Source organism: Limanda limanda, chromosome 16 (genome assembly GCF_963576545.1).
Source record: "Limanda limanda chromosome 16, fLimLim1.1, whole genome shotgun sequence".
NCBI lineage: Eukaryota > Metazoa > Chordata > Actinopteri > Pleuronectiformes > Pleuronectidae > Limanda > Limanda limanda.
This window is the reverse complement of record NC_083651.1, coordinates 16,932,388-16,944,645: the sequence shown is the minus strand read 5'-3', so window position 1 is coordinate 16,944,645 and position 12,258 is coordinate 16,932,388. Positions and strand designations below refer to the sequence as shown.

General features: G+C 38.7%; 2 protein-coding genes across 2 annotated transcripts; one reads left to right on the top strand and one right to left on the bottom strand.

Moving 5' to 3' along the window:
- Positions 1 to 916: 916 nt before the first annotated feature.
- Positions 917 to 6,357, top strand: nostrin (nitric oxide synthase trafficking). The gene is made up of 16 exons (XM_061088732.1): positions 917 to 958; positions 1,131 to 1,216; positions 1,303 to 1,386; positions 1,608 to 1,670; positions 1,757 to 1,838; positions 1,922 to 1,984; positions 2,833 to 2,931; positions 3,015 to 3,140; positions 3,490 to 3,588; positions 3,687 to 3,812; positions 4,196 to 4,304; positions 4,421 to 4,509; positions 4,626 to 4,751; positions 5,672 to 5,927; positions 6,010 to 6,102; positions 6,190 to 6,357. The coding sequence occupies exons 1-16, from the start codon at positions 932 to 934 to the stop codon at positions 6,324 to 6,326; spliced, it is 1,665 nt and encodes a 554-aa protein (XP_060944715.1). The 5' UTR covers positions 917 to 931; the 3' UTR covers positions 6,327 to 6,357.
- spc25 (SPC25 component of NDC80 kinetochore complex) lies at positions 5,936 to 11,020 on the bottom strand. Its single transcript, XM_061088733.1, has 7 exons — positions 10,964 to 11,020; positions 9,649 to 9,805; positions 9,159 to 9,224; positions 8,748 to 8,894; positions 8,522 to 8,647; positions 7,989 to 8,087; positions 5,936 to 7,030 (listed from the first exon to the last, which is right to left on the bottom strand). Exons 2-7 carry the CDS (start codon positions 9,797 to 9,799, stop codon positions 6,906 to 6,908), a joined length of 714 nt encoding a protein of 237 aa, XP_060944716.1. The 5' UTR covers positions 9,800 to 9,805; positions 10,964 to 11,020; the 3' UTR covers positions 5,936 to 6,905.
- Positions 11,021 to 12,258: the final 1,238 nt, after the last annotated feature.

Genomic DNA, 12,258 nt, shown 5'->3' with positions numbered 1-12,258 from the left:
TTTTTCAACATTTACTTTGATTTCCCAAGGATCAGGCATGTTTAGGGGACTAACATGTATGAGTGTGTGAAATAAGATAAAAATCTAGATCTAGTGGATTTAAATGTGGCTTAATAAGACTGTTTAGCTGTTACATTTCTTATTAGAAAGTGGCACCAGGTTTGCTTCTTTTTAACATAGATTGATAAAGCCATTCTAATTTTAGCACTGCAGAAGTATTGCATTCACCTCCCAAAGTCCTGAGGTGTCTGCACAAAGCCCATACACTAATAATCACTAGTGGATGACATTAGACTTCCCAGAACCTGTTTATCATTGTTTAAAACATATTTTTATAGCAAAGCTTTTTCTTGCCTGGTTTTAAGTTGTCTTTCTTACTTTTGTTTTGTTCTGTGTTGTTTTATTCCCATGTTTTTTGTAAAGCACCTTGTTCAAATAAGGACAACAGAAATAAAAGTTTTGTTTTATAATTATTTATTGATAACAATGCCACTGATATCACTTAAAGAAACAAGTATCTCACCAATGCCCCAAACCAAAATAAAGCCGGATCACACAGTTTGCTTCAACGCTCTCAATGTATTTAAATGCTTCCCTTAGAATTTTACGGTAGGCGATCTCTGTAATTCAGAGAAACATTTTTTCTAAAGGGAATGCAATACTTCCACATGTCAACACACATAGATTTTTAATGACAGATAAGAACAAGAATAGGCCTTTGTTTAGTGTTTATATCTCCCCCTTTTCCTTTGCACCGGAGCCAGTGTAACTTGGCGTTTAGCCTGAGTTCACACTTGTAGTTTCTTCACTCACTGGAATTTTCCTCATATGGCGCTCTGACAATAGCTCAGGTGATTTCCGCATGAGTGACTTTCAGGGGAAGGTGGTCAAAGTTCCAGGTCCAAAGTCAACAAACAGCCACAGCCTCAAGATGCGGGATCCTATCAGCACCTGCTCTGTGAGTATACTTGATGTTTTCTAAGTTTACAGCAGACGAGCGAAAAACGGAATGTTGTTGTTTGGATATTACTGGATCAGACAATGAGAACAGTCACATTTAAATTTGTCATAGGCTGAAAGTTAATTCAATATGGCAAGATCTCATGGAGTTTTATCCTTTTGTCTTCCAGTATAACCAACTGTATCAAAATGTGAAGCGATTCTCTAAATCCGGGGAGAATTTCTGCAAAGAGCTCATGGCAGTTTTTCAGCAAAGGTAGGTTCAGTGCAGCTTCGGCCTTCGGACTAACCTTTAATGGCTGCACAGGTTATTGTTTGACTTAGTTCATTTCCCTCTCTTAGAGCTGAGCTTGAGCTTACGTACGCTAAAGGACTGCAAAAACTCGCCAGCAAACTCATCCGGGCCTCCAAAGGAATGTCAGACAAGTAAGGGACAGAGCAGAAACTGTGCTTGGCTCCGTCTTTTCCTCGGTTTTGTGTTAGATGTGACCTCCTCCCGGGCACTAGCTGCCATGTGGCGCATGGAAATAGTGTTATTAGGGAAAACAACACACCCTGAGCGAGTTAGACAAGAGCAACATCACAGGTAGGTGTCAGGATAATTACACCAAAGCTCTAACCTTTTTCCTGCTGCCTCCCCCGCTCAGTTCCACCTACAGCGCCTGGTGTCATGTGTCAGATGAGATGTACTCGAGAGCAGACGCCCACAGGTAGTTTTCAGCTCACCTCGTAACTGTGCCTGTCAAACAAGCTGTGAAGGAGATCCTGGGTTAAATTGTTGTTGTTCTCATTCCAGATCATTAGGAAATGCTTTTCAACAAGAGGCAATCCTGGAAATACGACAAGTCTTAGACGAGCATAATAAGAGGAAAAAGCCTGTATGTAGTTTATTCTTTATTTCAGTTTACTGTTTATTCTTCCATCTCATAATCTGCCTCTAACCTGTCCTGTGCTTGGACAGCTCGACAGTGCCATTGACAGAACTGGAAAACTAGTCACTGCTAACTGGAGTGATCAACTCAAGGTAAATCCTCCAGTTGTCGCCATAGAGACAGTTATTATCACAGAAATCCATAAACCCATTAAAGGTTTGTGTGGCTGTCCTCTCTTATGTCATGGTAACCTTTACAGTGAGGCCCTTACAGCATGTATAATGTATAGTGTATTACATTATGCATTGCAAAGCATTCATAATGCATTTTGATGTGTTAAAACAGTGATTAGCCATTAAAAGTGGGATAACCATTCTATAAGTAGTCAATAATTCAATAGTTTATAATCACACTGCTCATTTTGTGTGACAAGTAATAAAGACGTGTAAAAGATCCTTGTATTGCCAAAAAGGAACGAATCAGCTGTATCTTCCTGCTCATGTTGACAGAAAACACAGCGCTGCCTGCTCAGGTGACTTCATAACCTTTCATAAAACATGTAGGATCATGAGCCACTGTAATGTTTGAATTTATAATGCATTATGACCATGGTTAAAATTACCTGGGGCTGTTGCTAGGAAACATAACACATTATGAAAGCGTATCCTGCATAATGAATGTATGATAATGTGCTATGTAAATAAATAACATATAATAAATGAATAATATGTTGAATATGTATCAGTAGAAATTTGCCTTTGGCTTCTCTCAAATACAGCAAAGGTGCATTCATGACACAGCAAGATAAAAAACATAGAAAATATATGATATACAGTACGGTGGGGCCACACAAAAAACTGGAGAGGACAGTGTAGAATCAAAATAAATTGAAAAATAATAAATGGGGACTTAGTTTGAAGTCAAATCGGATTTGTTGCACGATGCTGAATTATTTACCTGTACAAATTTGTTGTTCTGTGATTTCTTGTGTCATAAACAGATAAAGAAGAAATTAGTCGGACTAACGAGAGAACACGAGGCTCTGTTCAACTTTGTTGACAACAACGCTCACATGTGCACACAAAAGGAAAAACAAAAGGTACAGTAGCAAACCATTTTATTAATTGAGTTGTAATTAATACTGATGTGGCAGCTAATGGGGTTTCCCGGTTCTGATGACAGATGCTCAACAGGATGACTAAGTCTGCAGAGGTGCAGTCACGCGTGGATGACGAATACTTTCATATTAACATGGATGGTCATCAGATGAGACTCAAATGGGAAAACACACTGAAAAACTGCTACCAGGTACAGAAAATTATTTCCTATTGTTCTAACTTTGGTTTTAAGCTGTTCGTCTTTATCCAGAGTCTTTTTGTGAGCGAACAGGAAAGTTCAGATTGTTCCAGGACGCTTCCTTTAGGAAAAGTTAAAACAGTGAGCTTTTGGCTGCAAATATGGTTTATATGGGCCAGTGTACCACTCCAGTGCTTTGTTTGTAGCTCCACATTGCCAGCCTATTCTGAAACAACTTTCCATTCTGATTTCATCCTTTATTCTGTGAGATACACAGACCTTGTTTTCCTTGGTGTTTTGAGCAGGGATTGAACTTGGAGCACAGAAAGCATCACAGCACCACTTTCTGCTCTTTCTTCAGATCATACAGGAGCTGGAGAAACAGCGAATTGAAGTCCTGTGCAACATTTTGAACAGATACAACCTCCACATGTCCGGTTTCGGCCAGACCCTCAAACACGTGAGGCGTCTTGATGTTCACCCTGCTTCGCGAACACACTCTAAAGCCCGCTATGGATATTTTGAACTTATATAAGAATACATTCCTGCCTCCTCCAGGGCCAAAGACAGATAGAACAGCTGGTCCAAAAGGTGGACATGGATAAAGACATACAGATGCTGGTGGAGGAAAACAGAATCACAGCCGACGACAACACAGCAGAGTTTTTAATGGCTGATTATTTCGTAAGTTTTGCAATTTTACACTCAGAATGTTCTTCTGCATGTTGAGGAGAGTTTTGACTGCAGGCCTCCGACTCGTCCAGGGATTGAGCTGTTCAAAGACACATCTCTGCAGGGGGGTGTTTTTGATGGGAGCGTGCACACTGCCCATACAGAGATGCACGTGTCATTTTGATGTCTGTTAAGAGGATTCTTTTAACACGTGCATATTTCAAGTACTCAGCTCGACAATATGATAGTACATTCCGTGGAATTAATCTGATTTAATAAGGTTTACAGGGTTTCAAATGGAATTTCCTTCAAATACTCCACCAGTCATTACTACACCAAGACCATCTCCATTGCTGATATATTGAACACATGTTATGCGTGTTCTGATTAAACAGGAGGAGGACAGCAAATCGTTGATGGGCAGAGAGCGACGAAGAGAGGCCATCAAAGTCAAACTCCAGCGTCTGGAGGACGGCATTACGAGGACAAAGAAAGACTGTGAAGGTTTGTCGAGTTCACTCACAGACCATGTCTCAGCGTAATCCTGTGATTCACACCTGACAGAGCGCATAAGGTCATTCGCATTGGTCTCTAAGTCACCTTGGACATTCCTCCTGCAGGAATTGAAAAGCTAATGAAAACGTACTCGGAGAATCCCTCGTTCTCAAACCAGAAGAACCTTGAGGAGACTGAGCAGCAGCTGGATGAGGTGAACACTGGAGACTGTGTGTGTAGCGGCTGGATAGTGGGGTGTACGGGTGAATATTTAAATTCATCGTAAGTTAGATATGTGCAAAAAGGCTAACGTTGTCTCTCTGCCGGCAGTGTTCTCTAAAACTGGATCTGCTCGAGGCCACTCACTACAAACTCTCTGTGTCACTCTCGGAACTGGAGGGAAAACCCAAGTCCTTTCACCGATTCAGTGACAGCATCGTGAAATGGAAAGATAAGGTAAGACTTCATGTATTAACTTTAGGACAGACTGCTGGTGTCACTTATATTTGATTAGTATGACGCAACTAATGACGAAGGGTCCTGGGAAAGAGGGAAGAACCAATTAAGCTTCAGCATAATGGCTGAATTTAAAACAGAGCCACAGTACAGTTCATATTGTGACAAGCGTTCCCTGGGTTAAAAGGGACGTGTGGAAAGGTTTCTGCTCAGTGCGACAGGCTTCATTTGGTAATGTTTTTTTGAGAGAATAGCCAAACCCAGCAATTACTGTCAGGGTGACTTAAAATTACTGTTACTGTGCATGTCCCAGAAGGAGAGAGGTTCTTAGCTTTTTATTGTATAACTTAACCCCCACATGACATCAACTACCCCTTATTCTAGCTGTAATATGAAATACAAAGATTGTCAATTTTAACTTAGGTCTAAATTTTTTGGTCGGTGTTGTTGTCTTGAATGTTCATTTAACATCTTGGTCTATAAATATGATAGAATAGAGAAAAATGCCCAAACAATTTCCTAAATGACAAAGACTCAAGGCATCTTAAAATAGCTTATTTATCACTTATTATTATTGCAAACATTATCCATGGGTCACACTCCAAGTAAAGTAGCAAATCCTGGGAAATGTAATAAAAAATAATTAGCATCACTGCTTATTTTCGGACCGTAAATTGTTTCAGCATTGATAAAAAAAACTATACATATCCATTTTTCCAATTCTTTTAGCGATCCATGTGTCTTCCCTACTTACAAACACAGCATGAGGTGATTTTAGAAATGATTGTTTAGCCAGGGCCATTTCCTGTGCTATCAATAGCTGTAATTTTGTTAAATCAATCACATAAAACTGTATTTTTCTCGTAAACATATTTTAAGAAACATAAAATAAAGCCCAACCCACTACTATTTCTTCAAAGGACTGCGAGCACAGTGTGGTTCAGCTGACGCGTCAAGTCAAGCTCAGGAGGACGCCATTCAGATCCCGACAGTCACTGAGAGCATCCATCATTTACAAAGGGCCGGCTCAGTTTGTGAAACAACCGTCTGTGGAGCCGTCACCGGGCTCCAGTGACCAGGTCACCTCCACGTCTTCAACACATGGAAGTGAGGCTGCGGAGTGTGCCAGCACAGATAACAGAGAACCCGCTCACACAGGCGAGGACAAACAAGAGGGTAAGACATTTTCATACACGCTAAGATTTATTTAAAACCACATACATTTACAGTAACATGAAAAAATATTAACAATTTACAGGTCAAACAACGGCAGCGTTCTGCAGTGTAGGAAAATGCAAGGCTCTGTACAACTTCCAATCTGAACAGGCAGATGAACTGACTTTGACAGAAGGTGAGTTACAACTCAGACGCAGATGATATAAAGCGACAGAAGAGGAAGATGGAAAAACGAATGTAAGGACTTGTTTGTATTTCACAGGAGATCTTCTGGACATTTACACCAGAGAGGACAATGGTTGGTGGTTTGGTCAACTAAATGGAGAGACGGGACATTTCCCATCAACCTATGTGGAGGAGCTGCCTGTGTTAGACAGCGTCCAATCATCTGATGCCTGAATATATAAAAAACTAAAAAGGAACCATGAATTGAGGATTCACTTCTACGATGCACGGCAAAGAAATGGAAGAGACGTCTTTTAACAGATCACGTTCCCATCCATGTAGTGACTTAATGATATTCATCGTTTTAAAATCATTAATAAATCCAATTGCACTCAGTTTGATGACACACCTTCCTTTGCCGACAGGATGATTTTTGTCACTGTTTCTTTTCGTTATTTTGCATTGTTGTTAGAATTTTTCATTATTTAAGCCACATGAAATGCAAGCGAAGTGAATTACTGTAAAAAAAAAATCGATGTGTTTTAATAATGGAACACAGGAAAATAAAAATATACTGAAAAATAATTAAATACATGAAAAAATATCAAATGTGAATTTTCAATTATTTTCCTGGAACATACCTGTACTGTAGATCCATAAACACAGACGTTGGATAATGTGTTGTTTACAGGTCTGTAGATACCGATTAAAAACTGTCTTTAAAAAAAGATCCTTCTTCTCATATGGTTCCTCCTTGTTTACGTAAGTCCACAGTGGAGCAGGAAGAACGTGTGTCGCTCCATCGTTCTGATCTCAGCAGCGTGCCTGAGAGATAAACTCCTTCCTGACATTTGCCAGGAATGCTGGTAAGTTGTTGGTCTCCTGAAGTTGACGTTCCAATGCCGGCAAACACTCGAGCACTGGGTCACTAGACACAACTGCAGAAATTGAAGAGTTTGGTAAATCTTATGGAAATCACCTGCGATGTTAAATAAGGATGAGGAAATTTTACATTTGTATTTTTGACTAAAGGGTCTGTTACAAAAACCTCCTTCCAGTGGCACTTATCCACTAACACCAATTTGTCCCTGGTCACAAATATATACACCGTCTGCCCAGGGCCGGAAAAGTCTGAGCCTGATTTATGATTGTTTATGGTTTATGTCTCAGATGGAGACAATTGTTTGTCTTTAAAACAAATGGATGTGAGATCCTAACATAGCACTGATGTCGAAGGTCAATTTCAAGTTTAGAACAGCTCACTGCATTGCTCAGACGATCTCATATACAAGTCTAATGTCAGTCTTCATACTACTATAAACCTTTTTATGAGACACTTTGCTAATTGGCTGCATTCTTACAGTAACTTTCTTGCATTTTGTGCTTTATAAGTCAAATTCAATGAGTCATTAATACAGCACCTCCCCATCACTCATGTATTCACATACTGCTGTCACAGCCACTTGTTTCCCAAGGACACCTTGACATGCAGGCTGCAGGATCAAAAATCTGACTTTCTGATGAGCTGAGACCCCGCCCTGCTTCCTGTCCCAAAGTCCCACATGTGCTGGAGTTAGGAGGTGAGCAGATGCAGCAGGTTGTTGGTTTATCAGACAGATGGTGGTTTGATCCTCCCCTTGGGTGAACTACACTTTCAATAGCCTAAGAAACTGTACTGTAGCTGTACACCGCCGTTGACCAAACCCTTCTAGTTTAACCATTAAACAATAGTGAAGACTGCTGCTTTAGATACATGTTTCATGTTTTGGTAGGATCATTTAATTTATTGCTTTGTTTTCCTTTACATCAACAATACTATAAACAGGCAGAAAAGTCTTATTATGATTGCATATATATATATATATATTATAAGTGCATGTCTGTGTGATAACTTACTCTGGTAAGCTCCGTCTTCCTTAATCCCCATTGTGACGATGTAGGCGCTCTCTTGGTTTGAGGGGTTGATATTCCGGAAAACAAACTGCAACTTTTCACCTTCACAAGGACAAAAACCCACATTTGTAAGTCTTGAAGTCATATTTACTTTTACTTAAAAAACAGCCATTGCTTTACTTAAGACAAGATTTAATTTTCTTATGGTTAAAAACTATTCTACAGCACGGTAGTCCTTAATGGTGTTCTACTTCGAACCACTTTTTTTTTTTTTAAAGGGTTGTGAGGTAAAAAAGATGGCTGCACGTCATATGACTTAATATTACAATGCAGTTATTTTCACACTAACAACTGTGTTTTCTATAGAGGTAATAAAAGTAACAAAAGAAGACAGAGTCCACAAGCTTCAGGATAGAAGAATGGGTATGAAGGTAGAAAACCAGCTGAGTTGTACAAAACTTAAACTAAAAAAAACTCTAACAATTAAAAAATAAAGATGCTGAATATGAGAATGTACAAGATGATATTCCACGTACCTTTAACCAATTGTGTTTTGCCAATTATTGTCCGTATTTCCATCCCCAAATGATCCTGAAAGACTATTCTGGCTTTCTGGAGATTTTTCAGTCTGTCTTTGTTTGCTTTATTTTGAGACACAATCACTGAAAGGGAAAATAATAATAAGTTCAGGGTTGAATGCTACAGTTAAACATCTAGTTCTGTGATCTTTTTATGAATTCAAATTTTAAATATACAACTTACACTCTTTTCTCTTGGCTTGTTCCCGTTTAAGTTTTTCGATTTTCTGAATGATTTCATCTTTCTGCATCTCCTTCTCCTGGATCTCAGATACGACCTCAGAAATATCACGTTGTCTCTGCTTCATTGATACAGTCTTCTGTTCAACATCTGGGGAACAAACATTGCATCAGTCGCAGAACCAACAGAGGTTTTGAATCTGTGTTATAATATGTGGTCCCAAAATACAAATATGGGCCCAAAATTGTTGTCAAAAAAAAGACAACTTATGATTACTGTTTTGGTGCTGGATCAATGAAACAGATTGGGATGCTGATTCAGACAAATCAATCAATCTTGTGAACATTTAAATAAAGTATAACAACTGAGTGTGAGGCACAGATCATCGCTCTATGATCTACTGCAGCAGCTCACCCTTTTTGTACGTCTGTATCGTCTCAAACAGCATCTCATCATCCTTGCATTTCTTTAAACATGTATCTACAAGAAAAAAACATTGATAAATATCCACGCAACAGAGCAAAAAGAAAAACAACAAACTCATATATTGATATAAAATAATATTTTTCCTGGTGTTTCTCCTGGACAGCTTGTTCACCCCTGGCATTAGAATGGGCCCTGAATGTGTCTCCAGGAACCAGAGCTGTCCACTTGATCTGATATTAATACCAGGTCTGAACTAGGTAAGTCTGCACTCCACTTAGTAACTGTTAATAACTCAATCTAGGGGTTTGAAAAATGCCCCGGTCGTTGCATGTTTTCATAGTCTGCATTACTGTTAATATTGCGAATTACTGTGGTTGAGAAAGGAGCTTACAATTACATAGTTAAAAAGTTCAGGTGGTCCCTTTACATTTGAGAGATTTAACCAAGCTCAGATACAAAATGTGAAAATAGAACATACCAAGTGCAGACTTCACAAACTGTCTGTGGGACTGACACAACTCTGTAGATGTGTCCAGTATCTCTCCATATTCTTTCAGCAGATTGTTGTGGCTATTCTCCATTGCACTGGTGAACCGGACACTGGAGCTGGGATCAGTGATGGACGTCATGGTGTTCTGTTGTTGGAAAAAAACAACAACACCTTAATGCTCATTGTGTACATTTAGAAGATGAGCATTATTCTAACTTTACAATAAACTTTTTAAGGAAAAAAAATGTATACATTGCTTGAATGATTTATACAATAAACTGCCGCTTGTAACATCACCAATATATTTATGATTTTCATGTTTGACATCTGGCTGCAAGAACAGATTATTTTCAACCAACTAACTTAAAATGGTAATGTTAAGATGAAGGAACCAGGCACCTGCCATAATGATAAGCAATACAAAAAGATGTGACATGAATCCATTCTCCTCTCTGCTTCCACACATACATATGTAAAATAGTAAGGTTGTATAAATGCATAGGCAGATTATGAGACAGTGACTTAAAGAAGTAGTTATTATTATTAAAAACGTACTACTTAACTGCGTTATCAATATTTTCAACTTCAGTTACCACTGATAAGACAGCTAATTTAACAATAGAAAGATATTAAATTATCATCATTTATTATTGTTTTTATTGTTCTCAGTTATGCTGCCTTTCCTCAGTCACGTTGGGAATCTCGATGATATTTCACCATTTCCTTGTGTTTTAAGAGTGATAATAACAGTGAAAGCTGCCTCCCTTGATTCATCAAAAACAACTGAAAGTTAACAAACCCAGTCTGCCATCTGCACCCCCCATGAGGTGAAAAACCGATAAGAACTTAAACTTTTATGACGAGTTAAATTCCTGTGTGGTATCAACAATATGGTCCCTGAAAACAACATCTAATAAGACAGGTTTACTAACTTTATCAAGTTAATGTAGCACAGAGCGACTCGCTAGCTGTTGTTAGCATCGTCTGCTAACTCGCCACTCTGTGCGTTAACACACTGCGTGTACACTGCGGAGTGGTGTTAACGTGGTTTTCCATGTGCGACGTCACAGACAACATGTGAAAACATTGCGAGTGATCGACACCGACAGGCAAAGTTAGCATGTTAGCGTTAGCTGGGCAACATTAGCAGTTAGCCGGAAATTCAACACAGTTTACGCTACTTCCGCAGCAGAAGACAGCGACTGGTGCTTTTACAGATTCGTGTTGGACAAAGCTGAGTCCGTTGCACCTGGGAGTAAATGTCAGAGACGTTATAAAGAAGAATGATGAATAATATACTCACGTTTTCAGCTTTTTTCTCTTTACGTCCTGTGGCTGAAACAGACGTTATTTTCAAATATGGGCGGTTAGCATCAAGAGGCGTGGTTTATTCTTCTTCGTTGTTTGTTGACTGGTGTACAAGGGCTGGGACCAAGCGCCGGAAATGACGTGTTATCCTCACTTTTTTTTTTAAAATAACTTTGTTAAGTCATTCAGAGACAGACAAATATAAACATACAGACATCCCGAACATAAGTCCACACTTATTCAAACCATAAATCCGACAAGGGGGGGATCCAAAATGCTGAACCAATCTACAGAAAAATAAAGAAAAACTGTTTGAATAAAAATCATGTAAAGCTTACAATACTTATAGATCTTTATAGCTTTTTATATTTGTGCAATCAGATATGTATGATATGTATTGATTGATATAAGTGGTCAGATCTGTAACATTTTGTTTACTTTGTTTGAAGTTAGATTCATGGATGGGACATTTTTAATAAAACAATGTTCAAATTAATCAAATAATCCTAATGATGGCTCCTGTCATTCACTATGTGTCCAAACAACCAATTTTCCACAGTAATGTGAAGTGAGGTCGAATATGATCAGTGACAATTGTTATGTAGAAAGTAATTATGAGGCAATAACCACGTAATATTACTTTTCTTCCGTTTACAAGTTTACCAACTATCAGACGCGGCATGTTTTTCTACATTTTTCCCAAATAGGGAATATCCTTTTAATTTAAGATGTAATCTACTGATGAATGTTGCAGTTTAAACCAGGAACACCTTGAGGACCCCTCGATGCAAATAATACCTCTATGTCTTTGCTGTGACTTTACACCACCTTGTGGTGAGTTTAAGGAAGTTCAGGTAGGTTTCAACCAAGTCTGCACCATATTCCTCATCAGAATGAAGAAAAAACTAGTAATGAAATAATAACTTTATTATTGTACAGCAGCGTATAGCCATTGGTAATGTTGTGTATTTTAACATTTTAACAAAGACAACTGTAGTTGTAATATGGAACAAAAAAAACAAATGGTGACAGTCAGTCAGTGTTCCCAGCTGTGGATAGCAGATGGGATGTGTTTTCCAGTCACAGTTTTATGGGAGGCCCATTTTGTTGCTACGTTCTTAGAGAATAACAATATTAATGAGGCTGAAAGGATCCACAGGGTCACACCGGGTTCTGTCTCTTTCAGTGTGTACAATGGCTAATATTTAACAATTGTTAAAGCAATGGCCTGTAAAACATCTAATGGCTCGTCTGGGTGTAAACAGGTTTTGTAACTTGTCTTAAAATGCT